Source organism: Diaporthe batatas, assembly GCF_019321695.1.
Source record: "Diaporthe batatas strain CRI 302-4 chromosome Unknown Contig00001, whole genome shotgun sequence".
NCBI lineage: Eukaryota > Fungi > Ascomycota > Sordariomycetes > Diaporthales > Diaporthaceae > Diaporthe > Diaporthe batatas.
This window is the reverse complement of record NW_025408548.1, coordinates 597,030-623,464: the sequence shown is the minus strand read 5'-3', so window position 1 is coordinate 623,464 and position 26,435 is coordinate 597,030. Positions and strand designations below refer to the sequence as shown.

General features: G+C 52.8%; 10 protein-coding genes across 10 annotated transcripts; 4 read left to right on the top strand and 6 right to left on the bottom strand.

Moving 5' to 3' along the window:
* Window positions 1-384: 384 nt before the first annotated feature.
* Window positions 385-1,928, bottom strand: KVR01_000416 (uncharacterized protein). Its single transcript, XM_044794077.1, has one exon. The coding sequence runs from the start codon at window positions 1,704-1,706 to the stop codon at window positions 681-683; it is 1,026 nt and encodes a 341-aa protein (XP_044650365.1). The 5' UTR covers window positions 1,707-1,928; the 3' UTR covers window positions 385-680.
* Window positions 1,929-2,180: 252 nt separating this feature from the next.
* On the top strand, window positions 2,181-5,087 carry KVR01_000768 (uncharacterized protein; the record flags this gene model as incomplete). The annotated part of the gene is made up of 2 exons (XM_044781738.1): window positions 2,181-2,840; window positions 2,895-5,087. Exons 1-2 carry the CDS (start codon window positions 2,397-2,399, stop codon window positions 5,085-5,087), a joined length of 2,637 nt encoding a protein of 878 aa, XP_044650717.1. The 5' UTR covers window positions 2,181-2,396.
* A 765-nt stretch (window positions 5,088-5,852) lies between these two features.
* Window positions 5,853-7,832, bottom strand: KVR01_000186 (uncharacterized protein; the record flags this gene model as incomplete). The annotated part of the gene is made up of 1 exon (XM_044783183.1): window positions 5,853-7,832. The coding sequence occupies one exon, from the start codon at window positions 7,830-7,832 to the stop codon at window positions 5,853-5,855; it is 1,980 nt and encodes a 659-aa protein (XP_044650135.1).
* Window positions 7,833-10,524: 2,692 nt separating this feature from the next.
* Window positions 10,525-11,569, bottom strand: KVR01_001032 (uncharacterized protein; the record flags this gene model as incomplete). The annotated part of the gene is made up of 2 exons (XM_044781620.1): window positions 10,617-11,569; window positions 10,525-10,569 (listed from the first exon to the last, which is right to left on the bottom strand). The coding sequence occupies exons 1-2, from the start codon at window positions 11,538-11,540 to the stop codon at window positions 10,525-10,527; spliced, it is 969 nt and encodes a 322-aa protein (XP_044650981.1). The 5' UTR covers window positions 11,541-11,569.
* A 939-nt stretch (window positions 11,570-12,508) lies between these two features.
* On the bottom strand, window positions 12,509-15,286 carry KVR01_000863 (uncharacterized protein; the record flags this gene model as incomplete). The annotated part of the gene is made up of 3 exons (XM_044784058.1): window positions 12,509-13,946; window positions 14,007-14,111; window positions 15,204-15,286. The coding sequence occupies 3 exons, from the start codon at window positions 15,284-15,286 to the stop codon at window positions 12,509-12,511; spliced, it is 1,626 nt and encodes a 541-aa protein (XP_044650812.1).
* A 415-nt stretch (window positions 15,287-15,701) lies between these two features.
* Window positions 15,702-16,770, top strand: KVR01_001028 (uncharacterized protein; the record flags this gene model as incomplete). Its single annotated transcript, XM_044791308.1, has 3 exons — window positions 15,702-16,208; window positions 16,288-16,387; window positions 16,460-16,770. 3 exons carry the CDS (start codon window positions 15,702-15,704, stop codon window positions 16,768-16,770), a joined length of 918 nt encoding a protein of 305 aa, XP_044650977.1.
* A 212-nt stretch (window positions 16,771-16,982) lies between these two features.
* On the bottom strand, window positions 16,983-18,719 carry KVR01_000365 (uncharacterized protein). The gene has a single exon (XM_044782150.1). The coding sequence runs from the start codon at window positions 18,620-18,622 to the stop codon at window positions 17,315-17,317; it is 1,308 nt and encodes a 435-aa protein (XP_044650314.1). The 5' UTR covers window positions 18,623-18,719; the 3' UTR covers window positions 16,983-17,314.
* Window positions 18,720-19,610: 891 nt separating this feature from the next.
* KVR01_000869 (uncharacterized protein) lies at window positions 19,611-21,027 on the top strand. The gene has a single exon (XM_044784156.1). The coding sequence runs from the start codon at window positions 19,846-19,848 to the stop codon at window positions 20,959-20,961; it is 1,116 nt and encodes a 371-aa protein (XP_044650818.1). The 5' UTR covers window positions 19,611-19,845; the 3' UTR covers window positions 20,962-21,027.
* A 1,089-nt stretch (window positions 21,028-22,116) lies between these two features.
* On the top strand, window positions 22,117-23,456 carry KVR01_000657 (uncharacterized protein; the record flags this gene model as incomplete). The annotated part of the gene is made up of 4 exons (XM_044793198.1): window positions 22,117-22,216; window positions 22,340-23,043; window positions 23,136-23,227; window positions 23,396-23,456. The coding sequence occupies 4 exons, from the start codon at window positions 22,117-22,119 to the stop codon at window positions 23,454-23,456; spliced, it is 957 nt and encodes a 318-aa protein (XP_044650606.1).
* Window positions 23,457-23,824: 368 nt separating this feature from the next.
* On the bottom strand, window positions 23,825-25,144 carry KVR01_000964 (uncharacterized protein; the record flags this gene model as incomplete). The annotated part of the gene is made up of 2 exons (XM_044792220.1): window positions 25,003-25,144; window positions 23,825-24,916 (listed from the first exon to the last, which is right to left on the bottom strand). Exon 2 carries the CDS (start codon window positions 24,815-24,817, stop codon window positions 23,825-23,827), a length of 993 nt encoding a protein of 330 aa, XP_044650913.1. The 5' UTR covers window positions 24,818-24,916; window positions 25,003-25,144.
* Between the last annotated feature and the right edge of the window lie 1,291 nt (window positions 25,145-26,435).

Genomic DNA, 26,435 nt, shown 5'->3' with positions numbered 1-26,435 from the left:
AGCGCTTCTGACTGCCAGACCTCCAATCTGCACCACACACGAATACAATACTGTAATACCACAACTTTCATACCACAGGAAGGATGTTGGTGAAATTGCTGTGAACATAGATTGGAAAGTTCTTTATGTTATTAACAGCCACCTACCTAACTCCTAGGTCTGACTCTTCAGTTATAGAATTAAGCTTCAGACAGGATATATTTAGAAATAGTTATCGTAGGTGTGGGGGAGAACAACAAAAGTTTCACTACATCTCTGTGGACACATGACTGGAATTCCTTTTCCGGAACACTACCTGCATAATCACCTACTTAGTATGTACTGTTTCACAATGAATGTTGGGGGTAGAACTGCGAAATTAGCGAACACAAAATTGCTTACATGTAACAAAAGTCCTCATTCCATTGTTGACTCGACTTGTATGTTACTATAATTCCTGACATCTTTCTTGCGTGACAGGATACAATGCCATTGTCAATTCTGCCTGGGCAATAATCTTGAGATCAAAAAGTGAACGTCATGCAATTTTCAAAGTAAGCTGACTTTTCATGCGCTCATGCATTCCCGCTGCTGGCACCGCCTAGGCTCCATGCCCGACTCCCTCCTCAAATCCTCAAGTATATACGGTTCTCACCCAGCTCCCACACAACCTCACGCCCCCATCCCATTCTTTGATGAACTTATACTGGAAAGCCTGCTGCATGTTGAGTAGCTTTTCCATCCTCCCAACTGCTGTGTCGTCGCCTTTTTTTCGAATCTCTGTGCGGGTAGACGCCTTCCCTGCCATCGGCGGTGGGCGTGACGGTACCATCATTCTCGCTGGTGCTAGGCCACTTTACGTCAAAGATGTCAACTCCCATATCGTCGTTCTGGGAGTTTAATTTCTGGATCCGCTGGATGAGAGTGCCCCGATCCCTAATATCGTCCCCAGTCGCAATGGAAACCTCGTGGTTCTTGAGCTTGGAGAAGTGCGTCAAGAAGCGCCCCAACGATCCATCAATGGTGAGGGTCAGTGGTAGTGAGGAATCACTCTTCTCGGCATCGCCTGAAGGTGGGTGCACCTGGGTGCAATCGAGGATGACCGCAACGTTTATGATCTTGGGGTAATCTTCGGTGTCGTTCTCGTTGTACTTGTATTCGTAGCTCGCGTTTGTAAGCTTGGGGAATGTATTGTACTTGGTCGGTGGGAGACGACGTGAGTCGAAAGTCCAACCTCGAGCTCGATCCTCGGTGTATTCAGTGTCACGTTGCCAAGAGCCCAGTGTGAGGCTCCCAATTGCTGGGAATTCGAAACTTGGAGCCACCTGGTACTGGTCATGTCGCGCGATGTGCCGGTTGACCTTCTTGCCAGACACGGCAGATGGCAGGGCAACTTGGACAACTCCTCTGTTTCTTCGGTCTGGGTTCTGGCAAGCAGCATCCCCAGCCTCGGTGTGGCACTCTTTTTCAGCCGGGTGACAGTCGAACGAGAACGTAATCTGGGCGTCCCTGAGTACAGCAGCATTCCGCTGTTTTAACTCAATGCTGAAGAAGAGGAATCCCCGGAACTCTCCTTGGAACTTGGCCCAGTACAGTCCGTCATAGGTGACGAGGATCTCAACACTACCGCGGGCCGTGATGTGTTGCATGACATTGTCAGAGTGTCCCGGGCGACCTCGCAAGAGAAATGCGGTTTTCTCCCGCTTCCAAAGACTCCACCGCGCCATGCTTCGACGATATGGTGCCGGGATTTCGAGTAGAGATAATCGAGAGATGTGCCGATTTATGTCCGATTTGGAGAATGTTCACGTCTAGTTTCTTCCGATGACACATCTGGCACTTGGTGTTTGCTGCAGAAAGTCGCGCGCATCTTTTCCACAAAGTCTTTACATATGATTTCCTTCCGCATGCTTAGGTAGATTGCGGCTGAGCGTAGCGGGGCTTCAAATGTTGCACTACCTTGAGAGCTGGGCACGCATGGCTTCAGGAGACGTGCAGAAGACGTGCCCGGTCCAGCTGAAAACCCTAGGAGGCCTCCTGAAACGAGGCAACCATCCAGGATCAATCAAGCCACAAGCACTAGTAAGGTCGGATCAGCAACTCGTTGGTACACGTGTAGAAGGCCTATTCAATGCGGTGAGGTTGCACTCGTCTGCTCTAGATCGGAATTTTTACAGCCGAGAATCTCGAGGAGGAGCCAACGGAACCAGCTGATGTTTCCATGGACTTCAACCATAGGTGCCTCCGCCATCCCGGGCCAATCTTCGAATTCCTGTTGCCAAATAGCGAATTGCACCCTTCATACATCTGAAGCCCGCATATAACTTTGAACTTTTCTAGCAGAGCAGACCACTTCCAGGATTGTAATCACCGCAAAACCCCAGAACAGCTGTTGAACCCTCATTCCTGGCCGCACTATGCAAAAGATACAACATACAGATCGCCACCTCAGCTTGGCTAAGAAGGGAGATATCATGCCGATCACGATTGAGGAAAATCCGGAGGAGGCCATGGACGCTTTCGCGCGTCTCGTAACTCTCGGGCACTTCTCCAAGGCCACCGCTCTCTTCGACGATATACTCAAAAACTACATAGATGAGCTTCCCGTATTCGCCGAGTACGCAAACTTCCTTATACAACAAGGAATGTATAGCGTCTTGCTTGACCGTGTCAAGGAAAGATCAAACATGAAGACCGCTTCCAAATGTGAAGAAGACGAGATCCTGTACTTGGAGCTTCTTCAGGCACTCTCATTGCTTCATTTTGAAGGCAAGCTTCTTGACACGTTGGAAATACTTGAACGTCGCAGAGAGTCTTATGCAACCATGATAAAATCGCGGACCGAACCGACATATATCCAAGTAAGCTTTCTGATGTTTACACTTTTATTACTCGTTCTTCTAACCGTATCACAGATACGCTCGGTTGAAATATACCTAGCGATCATCGCCGCAATCATCTTGGTTGTACCCGAACGTTCTATCAAGTACGAACACAATGTCACTGTCGAATTGTCTCGAAACAAGACCTATGTCTTGGAAATTGGAGCTCTCGGAACATCCCGTTGGGGTGGGTTTACGGAGTGGTGTGACCTATTGGTGGACGAGCACCCCAATGAGGCCGTGAATATCTTTCGGACATTGCTACCTGTCATCCCAGCGGACGAAAGGATTAGGAGCTGGGCTCAGAGATTCGCGAGCAGTATTAGAACATCCGGACCTGAATACATTCTTGCAGCAGTCGGAGCCATGAACGCTATGATGCGGTTACAAGCGCGATGGCCCCGGGATGGTGGCGCCGGGACGAGAGACCCGAGAGATGACATTTTCATGCCCAGACGGGGGATGAGACACGACATTACTACGAACAACGTGGAGACGTCTCCGAAAATGGGCTTCGACTTGCTGGAAAAACTTTATGTGTCAGGGTACGATGCCAGGAGTCACCAAGCCATCGAACTGGAACTCAGTGCGTTCCAATCTGGCCGCAAGTTTCATCGCCTGAGAATGGGACTGGAAGGCCTAGCCGATATCGCGAGGGAAGAGGCAAATTATCGCCTCGAGAGCCGCTGTCTCCAGCTTATGGTTGAAGTGAATGGAGGAAAATTTGAGTCCCCGATCTCAGCAATACTTCCTATGTTATCGTCAGGGGCACTCTACAGCCATTTCGCCCAAGACGCCATTGAATTGATTAACTTGGTTGATCGTTTTCCTTCCACCGATGTTACCACGCTTCAAACATCGGTATCCATCGGATCCCTGGCCGCAGTCAGAATCGCACTTGATCGAGGGGATGAAGCAAGCTTGAAGAATCAACCACACCGGGAAGCACAGACGAGCGGACCTATTCACCAAGCAGCACGTAAAGGTTACGAGGCAATAGCACAGGTTCTTTGCGACCATGACAAGACAATCTTGTCGGACGTGGATGAGAACGGGTACTTGCCTCTACATGTTGCGGCTGAGAATGGGCATGAGAACCTCTTGCCGTTGCTACTGGGTTCAGAGAAGAATATCGACATACAAGTGAAAAGGATGTGGCGCTGGTCAGACTCTGAAAAGCAAACAGGAAGCACTGCGTTGCACTTGGCCTCGGCGAATGGACATGAGAAAGCCGTGGCCTTACTGCTGCATTGCAAAGCCTGGGTTGACGCACAAGATGATCGGGGCTGGACGGCCCTCCACAAAGCCTCAGCCAGATGGCAGTACGGCACTGCCAATCTTCTCCTGCGGCACGGAGCAGATGTCAATTTGAAGACTTCTCGCGGTGTCGAGATGACAGCCGTTGAATTAGCTGCTAAAAGCGGATTTACTGCTTTGGTTGATCTAATTCTACAGCACCAGTCACCCAGCGATTGTGCCTCGGATGGGAATTGTGGACGCGCACTCATTCTCGCAGTTGAGAATAGGGATCTGGAAACTGCCTCGCTTCTGCTCGAACACACCAAAGACATTCAAGACGCCGTAAGGACCGATCAGCTGGCAGACGCCGTGCGTGCCGCCGCAAGGAAACGCGACATACATCTCGTGGAGCTCCTCCTGAAGCACGGAGCAGATGAAACGGCGGCTATACATGAGTCTCTGACCCAAAACAATGCTGCTATCTTCGAGCTACTGCTAGAGTCTGGAGCGGATATTGCAGCCAGAAATGACCAGGGAAGGACAGCCCTTACCCAGGCGATCTATTACAGACAGGATTTGGCGCTCATCCAGATTCTTATGGCTCGTGGGGCTGATGTTGAAGCCAAAGATAATGCTGGAAAGACAGCCTTGCATCACGCGATAGATACAAGGAACAAGGAGCTCATTCAAATCCTTGTTGATCGTGGGGTCGACATTGAAGCCAAAGATAACGCGGGAGAGACAGTCTTGCATCACGCGATAGATAAAAGGAATAAGGAGCTCATCAAAATCCTTATTGATCGTGGGGTCGACATTGAAGCCAAAGATAATGCGGGAAAGACGGTCCTGCATCACGCGATAGATCAAAGGAACAGGGAGCTCATCCAAATGCTTCAGGATCGCGGGGTTGATGAAGGTTCAGATTTAGGATACAAACGTACGATGTACAATATTATGCGAACTAGCAGTGAGGATGGCACGTGGTGAGGATGGCACGTGGTGAGGATGGCACGTGGTGAGGATGGCACGTGGTGAGGATGGCACGTGGTGAGGATGGCACGTGGTGAGGATGGCACGTGGTGAGGATGGCACGTGGTGAGGATGGCACGTGGTGAGGCTTCTGCTGGATAGTCCGGGGCCACGCCCAGTCCTTGAAGAACGCGTGGGATGGGGCTCGGAAACCATCACTTTAATGTTCTAGCACTGCAGCCTGCATGGAAGACTGGGCATGAGCAGGTATTCAGCGGATGAAGAGTCTGGGATGGACCAGAGGGTGTAATGGTGCGAGTGTCAGATTCTACTTACCGATCCCGATTTTCCCTCTCGGTTTTCCCTATGCTGTGATATCCTGTTGTATGGATTCCCCTATTACTCCGGGATTTGAGCCATCACACAATCGCAATTTTGCAACACTTGCATCAACATCATCGTGTTCGAAAATTCCTCTCCTTTCTCTTCAGGCGAAATCTCATCGCTCTGGAACTAGTATAAGGCCCTTTGATATCGATACCACATCGAAACAAACGTCTTTGTTCTCATTAATTAGGGATCATATGGGCTGATACGACCAGTTGACATCTGCAGGAGTCAACATAGATACGAATGTACCCTACAGTCACCATGCTTAGCGTGCGCGACTCTGAAGCACTGTGCTATGGTTGAAATGATTAGAGAAGACTTGCATGACTACATGCTATTACAACTCTGTGACTTTTACACCAAAAGTCATGGCTCGAGATTCACATCAGCCGCTCAACCAGTGTTATGTCTGAGCAGGGGATTCTCCACACCCTCAACGGATCTGATGTACTGTGTGGCTCTGCTCCCAACCCCGCCGCCGTTAATTTCTTCCCAGGGTCTGAGCCCCGAGTGGAATATTTCTTGATACTCATTTGTTGTCATGCCAACACATTCCGCCCCTGATGGATTGATCAACCAAGAATCAGAATCCTGGCTGACCTTTGAGCGGAGACAGTCGAGTGCTTCAGCCCATGTCCCACTTTTCAGATCAGTATTCATGAGACGGAGCTTCGTTCCGGGCTCAAGCATGTCTGTGAGTGTTTTAAGATCTTCAATCCCCACATCAAAATTCGCGAGCACGGCAGACTTTAGCCCATGCCAATTTGAAGACGTTGACCCTGAAACCAGAGGTCCAATTGGAGGCTGAGCATCGTCAATTTTCTCGGTCCCGACGTAAAGGTCCAAGTGAAAGTTCGGTACTATTGAACGGCCCATTGCTGCACGAAGATAAGCGTAGAGTCCCCGCAAATCCTCATCATCGGCCCAAGGGTCGTCATGCTCCGGGATAGGGGAGAATATGAAGGTCTCGAGATCTTTGGTGGCCTTTTCGAAGCTAGAGAGCTGTTCATCAGACATACTTAGATCCAGCATATGAGCGGGGTAATCCATGCGGACTTCGAGTTTAGCCAACTTGGTCTCTACCATACGCATCGCTAGGGGTATCTCATAGAGAAGTGAGTGCGGCAGCTCCTCAGGATTGTCATACCCCGCCGAATGCCACCATGAATCAGGTTGGGCTATATAGGATAACGCGTGGTCCTGGTGATGCGGTTCGATGAATGACAAGAAGTTTGATTTGGCAAGCTGGTGGAGATCGCTTTCGGGAGTCGAGCGCCTCCCATCGGACATGTAGAGCCATATCTTGGACCTGCTTGCGGCGGCGGTCTCTGCAACAGCACGTGCGAAGGAGCCGTCCTGTATAAGCCTCTGTTGTTCCTGATACAGTTCTTGATAGCGTTTGTGTCCTCTCTGAAGTGCGCGTATGGCCGCGTCAGGTTGAGCAGATCCTTGGACGGAGTTTCCTTTTCTCAATCGATCGATGAGAGACCCCCATTTCGACCGGACGCGTCGAAGTTGCCGCCTACCGTTTATGGCGCTCAAGATTAACATACCCCTCGGCAGGAAGTCGGGTCGCTGCTTGAGGTATTGTTCTCTCGAGATTGGGGGCTCTTGTTTTTTCAAGAAGTGGGAATCGGCGGAGTTCAACCATGTTTCCAGGAAGCTTAGGCTCGTTTTAAGATACTGCAAGCGCAAGGTCGCGAAGGCACGAAAGTCTCCGGCCATCTGGGCGGAGTAATATCTCAAGTCTATATCCAAAACTCGTTCGCCTGTCCATATTTCTGGGTGGCTGGACACACTCTTTAGACGATCGAGAGACGCCCTATCGGGGGAGACTCTGAGGCCTGCGATCAGTAGATGAGAGCTGTTTTGGCAGAACCAACGGCATGTAAGCCTGATGCTCTTTATGGTCTCTACATCGGCCGCCTCGTCGTATTCGTAGCTTGAGGGTGATATAGTACTAAAATCCAACGGAGGTTGAAAGTTCTGGAAGATCGCCGACAGCACCTCGGCCGGCATATCCATTATGCCTATATCTTCCTTGCGGAGTGCACGAGCGCGTAGCTGGTGCAGATGCCGCGCGGCTGCCTGCTGTGTTTCGACAATCTCCACCAGTTCTTCGAGAATGGAGAGGGACTGCGTGATAACATCGCATTCCGTGGCGGCTTCATCGCTGAGGGGCTCCCCTTCCGAAACGGCCTGGGACTGGAGCGTGAGCTCCATATTCCCCCTCAAAGAACTCAAAGTCTCGAGCGCGGAATCGGTCCTGAGCATCTGCTGGTAGCAGTTGCTTGTCTGGAGATGCTCTAATTCCAGTGAGCGTCGAATGCTCGCCATGGCCGACCACAAGGCGGTCAGATGCACAGAGGCCATTGAGCTCATTGAGTAGTCGTGTATCAACCTCGTCCTCTAAGGGGCCGGGTATGCGAAGTAACAGCTTGGTGGATTAACAAAAAGAGCTGAGGATCTGGCAAGTGGTTGACTGAACTGTGTTGCATGTGTGGTGTAATATGCAAGGGGGCACGCCAGCACCGCGGGGAGAACGCGAACCTGTTGACCTGCCACTAACACGTTAAAGTTGTCTTAGCGAATTCAAAAAGAGAGGGGTTGCCTTGAGGCAGTGCTGGATTGGTCGAGCCCTCTGACGGGTAGCTGTGGATTTCGAGTAAAAAGGTACCACAGATATGGTGGAGTTTCTATGCATTTTGGAGTATCCCACTCAGTCGGATTGCTATCAATACAAACACATGAATTACTAGATTTGGTTATATCAAACCTTAAAGAACTATGGAAGGGTCAATTTCTTACCTAATCGGGTTAGAAAATGACATGATCTACGTCGTGATGTCACCTCAAGCGGTGTATACCCATGCACGGCCGAGACGCTTTTGAAGCCGATGGAAATTTGCTGGTGAGTATAAACCTCTACCGGAGTCAAAAGCCTTAACGCAGAATATGCTGGAATCATAAAGCTTTCGACTATCTGATATTGGGCGCAGGCACTGGAAGTCCGTAGCCACCTGCGTTCGTGCTGAAGGTCTCGTGCATTTGAATCTTGGTGTTTGCCGTTGGGCAGCTGCAAGCAACGCAAATGGGACCCCGAAACAGTCTCATATCCGAAAAAGGCTTTCCTCTGTTTCATGGGGAAAACTTACCCATCTCAATCCGCGCACCGCGATATCCCTGACCATCGGTTTCAGCTCTTGCGCCGACACGCAACCTTCAGAATTGGCCTCCTCGCCTTGTATTCCCCAAATCCGATTTCATGCCCGTAGCACGGTGGACTTTAAGCCCATCCAGCGGGTGTAATTCTCAAGCCCGAAGTGTGCCCTAAGCTACAGTGGTACTTACCCCTGTGATTGGCTGGCCTTAATTCGTTCATCGCAGTCCCCTACGTAGCTGCTATAACATAGGGATGGAATAGACCGGTGATGAAGCAGCCTACGGTTTGATTTCTACATCGAAGCCCGAAAAAGTCGACGGCCTACTGACGCACTCTATGGACTTTGCAGTCCCGCCAGCTGGTGTTTCGGCCGGAGAGAGCCCACCCACGGCATCAAGGCCTCACAGAGTAGCCTGTAGGTAGAGTTTGAGGATTCCGATCGAGAACAATTCATACTCTTGAATGCGTTCTCGGTTTGAACTCAAAGGCGTTCTCTCACCTCTGACAGAAAGTTTGGCGGTGGTGCAGACACCCAGACCATTGCTATTGACGCTGTCTGAGAATACTAGTATTACCTAGGTAATGGCTTTTCCAAGTCAAGTCGCTAGGAAAGCACACTTGAATCGACTCCCTTCGCTATCAGGCCCAGGTCACCTGTGATAGGGATCACGATACATCTGCTTGACTCCAGAGCGGTGCATCAGCAGTAGGACACCTGCTGTTACCTAGGTATACATAAACGCAACAGCTGAACAGAAGAAGCGGCCGCTCCGGAGGACACAAATAATTCTTCAGATGCAGACATCACCGCGTTTAGAGTGACACTTGGTTCAAATTGGATAGAAAAACTTAAAAAATGAGACAGGTGTAGGGGAGGTGAGGGACGAGTACCAGTAGTTGTCTATTTAGGTTAATCTAATTATCTTTGAACTGCGTACTCTGCGTCTGATTTTCATGAACACTTCTACTACGCTTATGAAAGCTAACTGCAGCGAAAGGCTTGTCAGTTAGTAGCCTCCACGCGGCAATTCCCTCAAGACCTCACATCCAACCCCTCCCTCCCCCGCGTCAACATTCTTGCGCAGAGGATTTCCCACACCATCAATGGATGTGATATATCGTGTCGATATGTTACATGGGTCAGGGGGCGTAGGGTCGTCCTCGAAGATCTGGAAGTAATCCTCACTCGTCATTGCTTCACACTCAGCCCCGTGGGGGGACAGAAAACTGGATCCCCAGCCAGCTTTCAAGCGGAGGCAGTCCAGCCCTTCAGCCCATGTTCCACTCATCAAGTAGAGGTCAAAAAAGTCGATGCGTACGCCTGGCTGGAGCATGTCGACTAACGTATTCAGTTGATGGAGATGCAATGAAATGTTGTGGAGGCGGATCAGCTTGATCCTTGGCCAAGACGGAGATGTGAGTAAAGGCCCAATGCTAAATAGCTCCGGGTTTATCGGCCCCATCGACGTGGTTGTCAGACTTCCAGCATTGAAGGGTTCTGGGTTACGGAATTTGTCAAATACTCCGCCGAGACCCAAGGAAAGGGTTGGAGTGCTTTGTTGGCCCATGGCTGCAGAAAGATAACCGTAGAAGCTCGCCATCTGCTCAGTCGTTCTCGTGCGATATGGGCCTCTAGTAGAGGCCCCGCCAAAATCAAAGCCAAAAAACTTGAGTTCTTTGGCGGCCTCCCTGAGGCTGACAAGCTGATCACTAGATAGTCCCAGGCTGAGCTTGTAAGGTGTACTTATGCTGACCCTGAATCCCACCAAGGAGGCTCCCGCTGCATGCATCTCCAGAGGAAGTTCGTAGAGCAGCCACTGCGGAACCTGATTTGAATATTTATCTTGCGCCGTGTACCAGGCCTGAGTACGAGGTAAAAGGGACTGCACTAGACGATCCGGATCAGTTGGCAAATCTGGATATGTAAGGCGCAGGCGCCACAACGGCCTGTAGTCGCGGCGCAAACTTGGACAATCTGAGATGCACAGCCATACGGGGTTTCGACTACGTGCCGCGGCCTCAGCAATTTTGCGCGAAAAGAGCCCGTCCCTCAGGATCTTTTCTTGCTGCTCAAAGAGTTCACAGTAGCGTTCGTGGCCCTTGACAAGAGCCAGAGCGGCCGCATCGAGCTGGGTGTCTTGGCTGACATGTTCACCGGACCTGAACGGCTCCCAAGAAGAGAGCATGCGGCGGTATGATTCGACATCGGCTCGCAGACCTTCTCGCCAATCAATGCCATCAGGATCGCTGTCATAAGGAGTGCCGTCATCGTCGTTCTCTTCACTAATCTCCTGCTCAATGCCGTGGATTAACCGTCGGACATCCCGTGACCACCTTCTAGCAAAGCGCCGCATGTCGCTGGCGATGCCTGCGCCGTAAAAACTTGCATCTATTCTGAAGACCCGAGGTCCTCGAGAAATTTTCGGGTGGCTTGCCACCTGTTCGAGAAACTCGAGAGATGACCGAGTTGGGCTCACATAGACGCAGGGAATCAGCAAATGGGAGCTGATGTCGCAGAGTCGACGGCAAGTAAGCCTTGAGTTCTGGATGGACCTAGTGTCCACCCCCAAGTCGAGGTGGTAGAACACTTGGTCTGAATCGACCCAGCCTTTGAAACAGTCGAAGATCTCGAGCAGCAGCTCATCTGGGAGGTCCAAGAGGCAGAGCTTTCGGAGCAGCGGACGAGCGTGCAAGTTGAACTCTTGTCGCGCTGCAGTCTGGAGCCCCTCAAATTTCCGTACCAACTCATCCACTTCGCCGACGGACAGTGGGACGTCCTCGTTCTTGGCAGCGACCTCATTGCCATCACCGACCTGAGGTCGCGATATGACGATTCTGTTGGCAGTTTTCAGCATCTGAATGGCTGAATCAAAACAGAGCATTCGCTGGAAAAGATTGTCCGAGTCAAATTGGCTCATTGCGAGCTCAAGTGCATGATCTAGTTCTGTCATTGAATCCATTGCAGTGCCGTAAAATGGGTTTGAGGGGATGAGAAAGGTTTGAAATTGCGTTCGGGGCAGGGCGGCACTAAGACAGCTTGAGATTTGGAGTCGGGACATCTGGAGCTCATTGCTTTTTCAGTCGCCAACTGTCGTAACAGGGCTGGTATGAGATCATGTATCTGAGGTTAGCATTGATAAGATAAGCGAGTTACTGGGCTGCCTAGGTCTAAGTAGGTACTCAAGTACCCTCGAATAACTCGTGGGAAAAGCGATGAACCGCAGCACGAGATTGTGGGTTTCACTCCAGTGTCCACTATATAGCAACATCAACAGTGCAGTAGAAAGCCTAGGCCGCAGGAGTTTCCATCTGACAAAATAATGCACTGTGGAACAACTCTTTTTAAGGCAGCCTCACATAGAACAAATTCTCATATGATTATTCCCATAAGAAAAATATACTGCTGGATAGATCGCGAGCCCATAATTTTATGTGCAATGATGTCCGGGAGGAGATGATGTTGCAATATATGTGTCACAAATCTGAGTAGGACTTCTCAAATAGAGCAAATTGACTGGTTTCCTAACTGAATAGTGAGTGGGGGAGGCCTTATTTGAAAACAATGGAGCGTTACAATAGGTCACCACTGCTCTCAATAACATGTATAAGAAACAATTTAAGCCAAGTAAGTCGACAATCCACGTGGTGAGGTCTTCCAAACCGTACCGGTATGGCTGAAATAATATATGTGAGGCTGCCATTTTATACTCTAGCTGGTATACCCCTCGAGATATAGGACAATACTTGAAAAATACAGGCGGCCACATTCTTAACTACAAAGAGTTCTAGCAAGTAGTATATAGAAGTCAAATGAACATTAAGAAGACTAAATACTCGTCACGAGCTTACGTGTATCATACACCCTACACGCTCAAGGGTATCGCCACTAGCAAGGGCATCCGTCACCACCACCGCAAGCATTACAGTCCGAGTGGAAGTTAAAAGTGCACCCAAAAATCCCAAAACCCTTGGCGGTACCCAGGCAGTTCAGGCACGCCAGCGCAGCCCTCTGGCAGTTCGTGTTGACGCCCGGGACGGAAGCCGGCAGGTCGGGCCGGCTCGCAGACGTCGGCACGTCGCAGCCCGACGCCTCGCTGGGCGCGATGGCGGCCGCCTTGATCGACGCGGCGTTGTCCTCGACGATGCGCCACAGCACCAGGTTGGCGATGACGGCGTGGCCGCCCGGCTGGGGGTGGAAGACGCGCTTGATGTCGTCCGAGACAAAGTCCGACACGCTCAGGCCGGAACGGCCCCGGAACGCGGGGTCCGCCGCGCTGCCGTCGGGGAGGGAGACCACGAGGGTGTTGTTCCTGGCCTGCGCCTCCGTGATGAACTGCTCGATGGAGCCCTGGAAGGTCTCGTTGACGGAGGGTTCGGTGCTGGGCGTGTCAGAGCCACCTGTGCTGATGCCTTCTCCTTGTCGGGGCTGGAGACCGCGCCGGAAGGAGCCGAGGAGGCCCTCTGCTGTCCGCTTGGACGTCTCAGTGAGGAGGCCCAGCAGGCTCTTCTTCTCCACTGGCAGGGGCGGTTCAGGCATGGCGCGCACCATCAGGGGATCCGCGGCGAAGAGCGCAGACTCGTCCGTGCCTCTGGGGAGCAGCTTGGATGTGGTGTCGGTGCTGGTCCACTGGAAGAAGAGCAGGCCGTTCCTGTCTCCCTGGGGCTCCTTCACACCAGCCTCGCAGAAGCGGCCTTGTAGCACTGAGAAGTACTGGTCGTACCCCACAAACTCAAAAGCGCTTCCTGCCCTCTTCACGGCGGCCTCAATAGCCGCGTTGGTGGCCAATGTAAGCTCGTTCATCAGGGTTCTCCGTTGCGTTGTCAACTTCTGCTTGTTCTCGGTGTTGAACCAGAATGACCAGGTGGTACTGTCACACTCTGTAGTGCTGTTGTCGAAGAAACTAGCATAGCCGGTGACATAAACCTTGCGGCCTGTGTTGATCTTGTCCGCCAGGCCCGCGTATAGCTTGTCCAGGTTGCCAGGCAACGTATCGCGAATGAGGTTGAGGGTAGCCTGCATATCGTCCTCGCAGTTCCGGAAGGGGTTCCACTGGAACACACACGAATTCAGGATGTCGCTGAGGCCAACGTCGTTGCCGCCCGCGCTGACGGTGATAAGGTCATATCCCGTGCCCAACTTGGAAACCTGGCTGGACAGGATCTCGGGGCTCGTGGCGCCGGAGCAGGCAAGGAACTCGAAGGCCGCGCCGGGGTCCTGTGGCATGAGGTCGTTTTGTTGCATGAAGGCTGGGTAGGACTGGTCGTAACGAGCACAGGCCGCGGAGGAGTCAGGGTCAGGGCTGCCGGACCCGATACCAGCGGAGCTTGGGGGAAAACCATGTCAGTTGTGAATTGTAGACGGGAGGGAGTGCGGCTGAACATACTATGAGTCGCCTATAGCTGCCCACTTCTTGATGAACGACAAGTCGTACGGGTCCGCGGGAGCTGCCTTAGCCGAGTCCCAGCCGTTGTCGCACACACAAAGGTCGCTGTTGATGCCGTCAGAAGAGATCCAAGTACAGGTTCGATAACATAGACAGCAGCCAGGTTCAGACATACAAACCGCACCAAGCTCCTCCCAGGCCACCGCATTGGGAGACACATGGGTCATCCTTAGCGCAACTCTGGACGCATGTGCCCTCGACAATTCCTCTGCACTGGAGGTCAGTATGGTATTCGGATCTGTGTATTCCTGGCCAGTGAGGGGTGATTTTCTCCAGACTCACTTGACTTCGTTTGGCACAGCCAAGCAGCGATGGGCAGCAGTGCCGTCGGCCGGGCAAGCATCCAGGACGGCCGATTTACACTGATCAGCGGCAACGAGGGTGGAATTTCCACCATCAGCTTGTGCTGCGGTGTACCCGGCGAGGGCACCGAGCAGGAGAATCTCGAGCTTCATGCTGAGTAACGAAAGTGGATACGAAAAGAAAGACGGTAAAGAGTGAGGAAGCACAGCCAGTAATGCTTGGGATCAGTGCCGGATGAAGGAATGGGATGAAGAGCTCGAGGACAGCCTACATATCCTGTTCTGGCAAAATGTGAGCTCCACGCGTAGCTATAATATTGATCGGACGTCACCACGTGGATGTCATCCAAGATCTAGACCCCTGACTCGACGTTCCTGCATCTGAGGACTTATTTGATATTCCCCAGACCAATCTCAGCCCCAAACAGCCCAGACCTCTCCTTATTGCCCCGCCACGCATCAAGGTTAATTGGAATCAAAACTCTCTTCTGCGGGTCCTGGCCAGATAGCAGCTCTTGGACATGAAACATTATCCCATCGAGGCCAGCCTTACGAGCCTTGTGTCACTGCGGGTTAAGCGGGCTTTATCCTTGGCAGGGCCCGGTGGCTTGGGACTAGGTTCAACGTCGAGCCGCACACCCACTAGGATGCTCCCACAGCCTCCCAGGCACTAACCGGTTCATGCGTGGCGCCCCCGTGGCGCTCGTGCGATTTTACTGACTCGCCTGCTAGCTTGTCGCAGTTATATCTGTTTTCATGCCGGGGTACCTCTGTCTGGGGCAAGCCATCGGCCTGGACGGTCCTTAATGGAATCGACATATGTGCTTGGCAAAACATGACAAGACTCGGCTCGCCTGCCTGCTGCTCAGCCGCAGCGTGTGAACGTCCCGATCGCAGTCCCGTTCTAGCGTGCCGCATGTTCCGCAGTTCTCATCAATATCAAGCTAAGAAAGCATATATGTGTTACGGCTCGATGCGAGTCGTGCTGGCGCCAGGGGAAATTTGCTCCCAAGGCGAATAAATTTAGCAAGCCAAGCAGGTGACGTAAATTTGTTTTCTTCGCGAGGCTACGTTGTGTAGATTAGGGGGTCACTTATTTGTCAAGTTGGTATGGGGGGACTCATGGCTCGGGCCTCACAGCAATCTGGAAGCAATATGTACAAGATGTATCACTCGCCCATCTCGGTGGAGCCCCGTCCCATATGTATTTACCCAGATATCCGGTTCACTTCACCGTGTGATCACCGGCTTTCCCGTGTCATTCTTTAAGCCTTGTGCTAAACACACTCTTTTTCATCTTCACTCGCTTGATTGAGGCCCATTACTATTCAAGATGATGCTATTTGGCAAACAGAACAGCTGGAGTCTTGACTTCCACACCGTCCTTCTTTTCTTCACGCTTCTTCTCAATGTTGCTGCGCAAGCACCTGTCCTGGGTGTTACCATCGACAAATCAGCCAGAGACGACGCGCAGCGCATCATATACTCCACCAAGCTCACCTTCAACGAGGACACTGGTACTCTTTTCAGCGATGCCCAGATCTACGGCCTCGCCCGCCTGGGCTTCGAGGAGATGAGGACCAAGTACGCGGCCGACGAGGTGCGCGACTTTGAGCAGCCCGTCATGATGGCGGCCATGGCCGTCGGCAAGTCCGTGTACATCTCCTCCAACATCAAGGGCGGGCCGTACTTCTACGCCTACACGGACACACACCTGAAGCCCGAGGTCACCCTCGCGCTGGAGAGGTGCACCACCAGCCTGGAGCAGAACCGCGGTGTCCCGGTCTCGGGCCAGCACCGGACCAAGGCCAGCTGTGCCGAAATTGCTGCGCTGCATGAGGTAAGTTCCGATCATATGGTCTATACTAGTACAGACCTCTCTACTGTCAATTGTATGATTGTTCTGACAAGATCTTTAGTTCTATCTGGACCCTGATGTCTCAGACGCCGACCGCGAGAAACGCCCTGCTACGCGTATGGCAGCTTTTGGACAGCCCGGCGGTGTGGGCAAGATGCAGCGTGAGTCCCATTCCATAATCATGTTCATGTCACAGAAGTCGTGGTTCTGACAGACGCTCTTCCATTGTATAGCCCAAGCAGCCTGCGGCGGCCCCGAGAACGTTGTAGATGGCTTCATGACGTGGGGTTGCAAGCAGTTCATGACCGAGGAGTCGATCAACGTCCCGAAGAAGCCGTCGAGGACATCCGCCGACATGAACCTGCCGAACCCGTTCCCCGAATTTACGTCCAAGCAAGTCAGCTTTGTCTGCCCCGGCCGCTCCGGTGGGAGGAGGCTGGGTGAAGATCCTCCAAGTGACACGCCTACCCCACCCACTGAGACGATCAATATCACCCTGGACCCGACGCCGACTTCGACAGTGATAATCAACAACAGGTTCTAGGATTTCCAAAGGGAGATTATCGGAGAGGAGCTGTTCTACAAGAGACCGTCGTGTAGGAGGTTGGGAAGTGAGTGCCGGCCTGGTGGCTCGCAACATTGAAGTGATGTAGCCACGTACTTGGAGAATTCAGCAAAGCTCGTATAAATCATGATGTTTCGGGTGGTTCACGGCATCTGCTGGGATGGAATCATTGTGCACTAGAGAAACCTTCATGAGTGAGAACGAGCATATATCTATAATTGTTATTAGCAAATGCTTGCAAAACTAAGCAGCCAGAACTGTCACCCGTTGGCGACAAGACCCCGGCAACTGGGACCTTTCAATTTGGCAGAGACTGAGAGATACCGAATGGCAAAGGTACTGCGCTGCCTACTTCACCCCCAGATCTCATTGTTTTAGCAACGGCCCTCTATTAGTAAACCCGACTTCACTCGCCAGCATGAGCATGACTGCACCAAATTTTCTTTCTAGAAAAGGGGCAAGTATCCAGACTTATGCGCTATTCTAGGATTGGAAACGAATCAAATGATGTTTGTTCGTCCCTTCATGACGGCTTGAAATGAACAACTACTTTGACCCCAACGTCTTGGCCCTTGGAAACCAGAGCGTCTCTAAGCTGCACGCCTCTGACTCCCCAGGCAGAAGTTGAGATATCCAAGACCAACTCTTCAAGGCTCCCCGGTCGGCTTTCCAGATACTCGACAATCTTCTCCTCGATCCACCCCCACCGCGGGGTTTCGTCCTCACGCCTCTTGTCCCAGCTGAACCCATTCCATTCGTAATGCCACCAGAAGTACATCTCATTCGTGATCGTCAGGAACCGAAGGCCAGCCGGCAGCACATCAGCGAGCCTGGGGGAGCCCTGGACGTACCACCCGAGCAGGACGGGCAGCGACACGGCCAGCCGCGTCAGCAGGCCAAACTCCCCCAGCGACCCCAGCGACCCGCGTATCCCCCACCGCCCCTCGTTGCCGCAGTCGATACCGGTCGATGACCAGAGGTTGAGCCTGACGGACAAGTCCTCCAAAGACCCCTTCAGGCCATCAAGCGCAGCCCGGACCTTTCCGAGGTCATACCAGCCGCTCACGTGCTCCGCGTCCAGGACGAGGTCGCACTGCAGCGTCGCGAGGCCGGGCGCGGCGCCCAGCACGGCGCCGAGGCCCCCCTCCGCCAGCTGGCACCGGACGAGGCGGAGCTCCCTCAGCGTCGGGCAGGTTGCGACCGCGGCGGCCAGGGGCTTGCCGCCGTCGTCGACGCGGTGGGCCTCGATGCGCCGGATGCGCGGCAGGCTGAACAGCGGCGCCAGGGACGAGGGGCACACGTAGTAGTCCATCTCGTCCTCTGGGTCGTCCTCGGGGCGGGGGACCAGGACCCTGGCCGTCTCGAGCGCGTGTCCGGGGCCGCCCGGGGCCGACGCCGGGCCGGCGAGGTGCTGCAGCAGGCGCGCTGTGAACTGGTCGCCCTCGGGTCCGGGCTGGGCGTCCTCGTCCTCGGCGGTGCGGTCGAATGTCTGGACGTCCAGCGTCTTGAGGCCCGAGAGGCGTGAGAGCACGGCGATGATCAGTGATGTCGGGTCCTGCTCGTCCTGTCTGGTGTCCGGGATCTGGGCCTCGGAGATCCAGGTGTGTAATGTTTTTGTCTCATCCGGCGTGAGGCTTTTCGTAAAGAGGCTGCTTTCTAGGTGCTTTATCTGCGGTGTGCCCCGCAGGGCAACGTGTTGGACCGCCTTGAGCCGCTTCGGGTCTCGCAAGAGCTCGCGCAAGTTGCTGACGATGGTCGAGGATGACGAGCTCTTGACCCCCATCTGACTGGCCTGGTCAAAGTCCCAGGTGATCGAGCCGGATGCAGCCATTTTGGCGTGTGGGCGTGTGATATGTTCGACTTGAAGTGGCCGAAGATGCGGTTTGGCGGAACCTCTCCACGGTTCAAGTAGGCGTCGACGTCTGGCCTTCCTTCTAATAATAAAACGGGCGTGCATGTGAAAGAGACGCAGCGGCTAATCCGCGGTGATCCCTGGCTACTGCGCCCCCCCGCCGTCCGTAGGGCTGCCCCTTGTTCAGGCAAGGGGCAGTGCGCAGTATAAATATTAAAGCTAGGCACTCTAGCTTCCCAAGGGTCATCAATGTCGTCAGGGCATAGCAGTTGAGCTGCTAGTTACTGCGGGCCGGCCTCGGCCACTGACTGGAAGAGGTGAAGCCATTGAATCTGCGTCATCGTTAGCACTGGACGCCCAGGCTGTGTCGGCCTGAAGGCTCCTCTTTCTAGCGCCAAACTCGCCAAGGTCACCCCCAGATGATTGATCAATGGATGAGAGTAGGCGCAGCATTCTCTTTCTTGAGTTCAACTAGCGAGTTATACTAAAAAAACTTCCTGTAGAATTGCTAATATAGTTGATATTATGTGCAACTCGTGAAGTTTTATATGAAAGACAAGGGCCCTGCGCACCTCAAGTTTCATGCACAGGGCGAGCGAGCTTGGGCCGGAACAAGTGACTTTGCCGGCATGCCGTTCTAGAGTGTCACACACCCGGCCTCTATGAACGCAGACACAGCACTCGGTATCGTAAACACCTAAATTGACCTCCACTGTTAAACATATGAATATTATTACCAACTCAAATCTCAGTCACAGTATATTTATACGAGATCCACTGCGTGAATGCTCACTACATACTAGTGACTAGCATCGTCCGAGAAAGCTAGATCCGCTGTCTCCGTATATCGAGGGCAAGGTGTCTGATCAAATCCGAACGATGTCACCACGCCACGCCCACCGGCCTTATATGTGCTCACTCTTCGGTCTTGGCGGAGGATCTCTCTCTTGAGCCAACACAGCAACTCAAACGCTACCAACAAGTCGACGCCGGCCCAGTCTGGATTCCCGCCGTAGACAATCCCACACCCCTTCTCCCTCACATCACGATACCAGGAACTCAATAATCTCGCTGAATCGGGGCAGACAATATCAGTGAGCACTTCTCTTCAAGCGGTCATCGAAGGGCTCGTCTCCACCAGCCAGTAATACTCGCTCCATCGGCACCGGCACATACTTATTCAAGTAGCTCGTCCTTCAGCGATGGATCTGTCGAGGCCGCTGTGGTCATCCCAGCCCTTCAAGGCAATCTACACGACATATTTCCTCCTCAAAACACCAGCCCAACTGCTGCTGCTCGCTATTGCGTATACCGCGAAGCCGTTCCGGCCCCAGCCGGCATGGGGCGTCAAGGACAACGTGCAGGCCGCCATGGCGAGGCTGCTCTTCAGCTTCTGGGCCGCGACACGGTCCCAGCGCCCCGTCTACGACGCGCCGGAGAAGGCACGGGAGAGACACGCCCGCGTCGGGCCGCCACCAGCCGACCTGTTCACCGGCGTGCTGGCACCTTCCGAACGCGCCAGGCCGGCCGCCGTCGACGCGGTCTGGTTCCCCGGCGCGCCCCCGGCCGACATGGCGGGGCAGGAGGTCGTGCTGCACTTCCCGGGCGGCGCCTTCGTGCTCGCCTTCGGCCACGAGAGGTCGGGGCGGCCGATCGCCGGCGTGCTGAACAGGCACTTCCGGGCTGACAGGACCGTCTGGGCGCAGTATCGCCTGTCTGGGACCCCTGGGGCGTGCTTCCCCGCCGCGGTCCAGGATGCCGTGGCTTTCTACCACTACCTCCTCTCGCTCGGGGCTGACCCTGGGAACATCATCGTCTCGGGTGACTCGGCTGGCGGCAACGTCGCCCTCGCCCTCGCCCGGTATGTCCAGGACAACCGCGCCAGGCTCCCGCTGCCAAGGGGGTTCGCCGTCTTCTCCCCGTGGGTGAGCGTGACGGCGACGGCAGGGAGTGACTATGACCAGCAGGACAACTCCCGATCCGACGTGCTCCACAGCTCTGTCCTGCAGTGGGGTGCCAATGTGTACCGGCCGCAGGGCCGTCTGTCGCCAGAGGAAGAAGCTCTCATCTCGCCCCTGCACCGTCCGTTTGAGCTGTCAGCCCCTCTCTATGTCCAAGCAGGCGGCGCCGAGGGGATGTGCGACCAGATCAGCAGCTTCGCGGAGGAGATGGCGCTGGTCAGGGGGAACCGAGTGCTCTTCCGCTCGACACCCGGGGCACCACACAACCTTCCGTTTTGCCATGAGCAATTCGGCCTTTCCAAGGAGCTCGAAGAGTCTCTCGATGAGGCATTTGAGTTTTTCGAGTGGAAAAATTAGAGCTGGAAAAGAAATTCGCGGCACTGCACCTGTGCCGGCTCTTTGGTTATAGGCTTGATGTGAAGGGGCCCATGGTTTGTATGTCTGTGTTGCTTCTTGATCCATGCTTGAGTCGACCTCACGGGGACGAGAGAGTTAGACGCAAGATCATTCATACTTGTCAGTGGTGCTCATCAATATTAATGCGATATAAACAACAAGATGAGAAGTCTGACAGAAGGACTACACGTGCTAGAACATTTGGGCCAAGCTACTCCGGTTAGGAACCTAGTAGGGCTAAGCTAAAAACTAGTAAATTCTTAAATAGAGATTTAATTAAGTTTATAAGGAAGTTTATATTATAATTAAAAGGTTTAATTCTAGATACTTAAGGTTATTATAAAGGTAAAAGACTTATAATATAATTATAAATTAAAAGCTTTTTAATAAACTTTATTGATAAAATATTAATATTATAATATAACTATTTATAATAATATTAAAGTAATTTAATTTATTTATTATTATTATAAAGTTAATTTATATAAATATATAAGTTAATATTTATTCTTTTATTATTAATTTATATTTTCTTTTTTAAGATATAATTAGTTATAATAATAATTAGTTATAGTCTCCTTATTAAACTAGGCCTAGTCCTTATGATTAGTATTAGATTATATCTCATTAGAGGTGTGTGAATTGAAGAAAAGACGGGCTCCTCTGTGGTCTTGGCAAAGTGTTGTCCTTCTGGCCCGTCGGGGGATGGGCTCAGCAAGCATGTCTCAGGGGCTTTTGACCAACAGTCTGACGGGAATTGGAGCGTTCCACTGCATAACAAACCTCCCAACACATCAGGCCACTTCCATGGTCATTATGTACGCCCAGTGAAGTGATCGACAGCCAAGCAGAACTGGTGGGTAATAATGAGGTTCCCCCATACTCATTATGGACACACTGGGATAGGAGTGACTGGTAGACCACCGGCAGCCTCTGATGCTCTTCGCTATTTTAATTTAGACTTCATCTGTGGCTTCCCTCCTGTTCTTCACATTTTATTAGCCAGACCAAGTTTGGCCAGAATTGCACAATATCAAGCAAGACCTGGGAACCCCACCTCTCCCATGGCCCTCCTGTGACATTCCAATACCCACGAAATTGTTGTTCAACCCCGCCATGTCCTTTTTGACCCCTACTTCAGACGGAATTCCACGTGCGGTCTTGGAGACGCATGATCAGCAGAAGAAGTTCATTGTGGATGATGCTGTCATGAAGCGTGAGCAAAAATAATTCTTCCGTTGTCTTTCCATATTACGTACCTACTCGTATCTACGGATGTAGCTGCCTAGGTAGGTCTCCTGTAACACATCTTTCTGACAGGCTTCAACACAACATACAGACTTTCCCCCAGCGTCGAAGCTGAAAAATGCCAGGTCGCACGGTGCCAGCTTCTGGACACGCAGCGCACGAATCGATATTGAATTGGCTGATGGAAGTACGCAGACATTCTTCCTCAAAGTAGCAAAGGGAGACCTGGGCAAGAGCATGCTGCGGGGCGAGTTTGAAGGTGCCACAACCATCTACAAGTACACCCCGGAAGGGATCCCCCGTCCGGTAGCCTGGGGCACGTACAAAGCGGACTCAAACGTGCACTTTTACATGAGCGAATTTGTGGATATGGTCGAGGACCTTCCCGATATTCACAGGTTCTCTTCGATGCTGGCGAAGCTCCACCACGACAGTATGGCAGACCCAGATGCACCCAAGGAGTTTGGCTACCATGTCATGACACATGAGGGCAGCATGTACCAAGACATTTCATGGTCTGCCACCTGGGAGGAGCTCTATAGGAAGCGATTCCAGTCGTTTGTTGACCAAGAAGCTAAATCACAGGGCCCGAGTGATGAGATTGATGGAATCGTGCCTTTGTTCATTGCAAAGGTTATCCCTCGTCTTCTTCGTCCTTTGCGAACTCACGGACGTATCAACAGGCCAGTCGCCCTCCACGGTGACATCTGGTATGGAAATATAGCAACAAATGCAGCAACAGGGGAACCTATCTACTTCGATCCCGCCGTATTCTGGGGCCACAACGAATGTCAGGTTTGTTCACTTTCCCTGGTTCGTTATGATCGTCATCTAATATCCAATGGTACACAGACGATGTGGGCAGTATGGCCACTCCACGGTACCAGCTCGGCCCACACTGGATGAGGGAATACCACAAATTCTTCCCAATCTCTGATCCAGTGGAAGACTATGAAGATCGGAACGCTCTTTATGCTGTGTAAGTCCGAGTTCAAGCTTTTGCGAGTTTTAGAATGACTCACGCTCTGCATAGAAGTGGGCACTTTTGTGCATCCACCCTCTATCCGGACAACAATAGTTTTCGCGAAATGTAAGAGTAGATCACACCTCTTTCCCAAATCGAACAATTCTAAATGTCGTTTGGCAGGGCTATTGCAGACATGAAGCATCTTCTAGAAAGGTACCCAAATGGTTACCAGGGTGAATAACTCTGCATGGGGATTCACTCCAGGCTCATATTGCGCGTGGCTAGCTCGATTTCCTCCCCCATTTTAGTTCTTTCAGGTAGAAAACACCGGCAAGAATACAGAAAGCACTTAGGATGCTGAAGGTTCATCCGAAGTCAACCAGTAGTAGGTATGATTTTCTTCTCTCCGTGACCCGTGGACGGCAAACACAGGGAGTGACTGTGATTAGCAGCACCACTCCTAGCAGAGCCAAGCTAAGAACTAGTAATCTTTTAACTTTATAATGAATTAGTTCCATAGGGAAGTTCCCCTTGTGAGTAGCAAGTTTGATGCTGGTCTTTAAGGCTCAGAGATATTGTGACGACGAGTTAGAAGCTGCTATACAGATTCTACTTGTGAAGATTATCCAGCGGCGCCTCATTTTGAATCTCCCTCCACAAAGCATCGATTCTATCACATGTCTCCTCACTCAGCCTGCCCTTTGCCACCCACTCAGCCGTCTTGCGAAGCTGATCAATACTGCTGGCGCCGACCGTGACAGAGTCGCCCAGGCCGGCATCCAACGCCGAATGCCACGCAACCCAGCGGTAGCCCAGCTCGGCCGGGCAGCTGCAGCCGGCGTCGTCGGCGATGCGGCCCCACCCGGCCAGCGCGCGCACCAGCCCGGGCCGCGAGCTGTACAGCTCGCGGTAGAGCCCCAGGCCGCCCCTCGTGCCCTCCGGGTCCTCCGGGTCGACGGCGAAGCGGCCCCCCGTGGCCGCGCCCGCCAGCTCGGCCGCGCCGCGCCGCGCCAGGAACCCGCCGGCCAGCGGGCTGTACGCGCAGAAGGAGATGCCGAGCCCGCGCAGCACGGGAAGCACCTCGGCCTCCTGCCGCCGCGCGAACGCCGAGTAGTTGCCCTGGTACACGCTCGGGGCCAGCCAGCCGTTGGCGGTGGCCAGCCCGTGGACCGCGGCGACCTCGTCGGCGCTGAAGTTGGACAGCCCCAGCCGCGAGAAGAGGCCCTGGCGGTGGAGGCCGTCGAGCGCCTGCAGGGCGGGGCCCAGGGGCAGGCCGCGGTCCGGCCCGTGGATGAAGTACGTGTCGAGCCTGTCGACGCCCAGGCTCGCCAGGGTCGAGTGGAGGCTGGCCGTGATGTTGTCCGGCACCAGCGAGCCGGGGGCCCAGCCGCCCGGGTGCTTGCCGTCGATGACGAAGCCTCGCGCGGAGACGTTGGATCTGCCGAGGAGGTCCTCGCAGTCGCCGTACAGCTGCGCGCTGTCCAGGCGCGTGATGCCCACCTCGAGCAGCACGCTGAACAGCTCTTGCACCGCCGCTGGTGTGTTGAAGCGGCCGTCGCTACTTACTGAGGCGCAGCCAAATGTGAGGGGAACGGGCGCCATTTTGGGGAGTGTCTTTGCTTGTTTGTCTTCTTGTTGAATTATGTAAAGATGAAGATGCTGTAAACTTCCTCTTGAATAGGAATTCGAAACGTTCGGTGACTTGGGTTCTGTCAGCCTTTTGGTCTCCCAACTGCTTGGGGTGTGGACTCTATTTAATCTTAGCGAAGATGAGGGCCGTGACTCACAGGTTTCGAAAAGTTGCTCGTCGAAGGAGGGAGCAGGCCAGCAACTCCGGCAAATATCTTCAGTTCAGGATCCGACTACGGCTGTGAGTGATGTGACAAGCTGATTCTGAACAGCAGAAAGCCCGTAAGACAGTTACGTTTGATGTTTAAATAATTATAACTTGTGTATTTTTTGAGAGAGGTGATGTTACGTACGATACATTCGAGTTGGTACATCGATTCAAATAATACGCCTGTATATCTACTAGCTTGATGGGGATGTACTTCAATTCCTATTGCGGTTGGTCACAGCACCAAAACATGAGATGCACGGTGTAATTTGCATACTCTGTACCTGTTTTTTCAAGGATCTGAGCAGCTCTTCCGTCATCTGGGTCATCTCAGCCTCCGATCAGTCTCCGGGTTGTGGTGGGTGTGAAGGATTCCAGACGACGGCCCACATGCGTGCCCCCACGCGAAAAGGAAAATGAATTGAAATGCCTGCAGCCTTTCTCCCCGGTCATGGCACATTGCAGTCGTATGGCATTGGGATTGTATTTTTCAATACAGGTTGTTAATGCGGTCCGGGGTAGTCCCGCTCTTTGCTGTTGACTCTTTCAACCTTCAAACGCTCTTGTGTATCATCTCTTGAAGCAATATGGGTACTCGCACATGTGGGATAGCCATGTAGCCTCTTGGATATTGTTCGGGGTACACTCCAAAGATTCAACCCCCCCCCCCCCCGGTCTCGACGCGTGGTCACGTCAACAGTGGTGCTCAGAACCTTGGAAGCCCACTTATAAAGGCATAAACGTCAATATGGGTACTCACGAACAACAACGCTGGCCGGGAATAAGACAGTCAAGCTATTTCAGCTCCCCACCCGGCACAACCCGGATTCCACAGCGCTTGACTGGACTGGGCCTCCCGGACCTTCCACCGGAGCAGCATCCATTCTGAAAGGAGCTGATGCTCCACCGCACACCAACCCCGCGATGACGAGACGCTAGAGAACATACCTAGAAGTGAAAGCCAGCCGTGGCTGTGGGGTTGACCAGAAGGACTCTTACACGGCGCAAGTTGGTTGGACTTTTTACCACAGGGCCGAGCGGCGTGAGCGGACGGTTCATGTCGTAGGAGTGCTGCTGCCTGGGTCGCAGAGGTGAGTAGAATTCATGGAATCCCATCTTTGATTTTCACAAGGAGGAAGAGAGTCTTCGTGTTTTTGCCAAAGCATACGTTTATGGAGTCTGCGTGCCCGCTTCAGACTGGGCAGGCGTGGGTACGCTCCTCACCCTCCTCTAAATCAAGATGCATTTTCAAATCCTGGAGACAACCGTCTTGTGCCACTCTGGTGTTACCGCAGCAGCCGACCTGCCTTATGCGCTGCGAGATGGGAATTAAGGCGTGGCCCCTCCCTGGTACTGCCCCGACGGCTGGTCAAGTCCATTACG

Coding starts and splice junctions, on each gene's coding strand:
- KVR01_000416 (XM_044794077.1), bottom strand. CDS start 1,706: ATGGCGCGGTGGAGTCTTTGGAAGCGGGAGAAAACCGCATTTCTCTTG.
- KVR01_000365 (XM_044782150.1), bottom strand. CDS start 18,622: ATGGCTGCATCCGGCTCGATCACCTGGGACTTTGACCAGGCCAGTCAG.
- KVR01_000869 (XM_044784156.1), top strand. CDS start 19,846: ATGGATCTGTCGAGGCCGCTGTGGTCATCCCAGCCCTTCAAGGCAATC.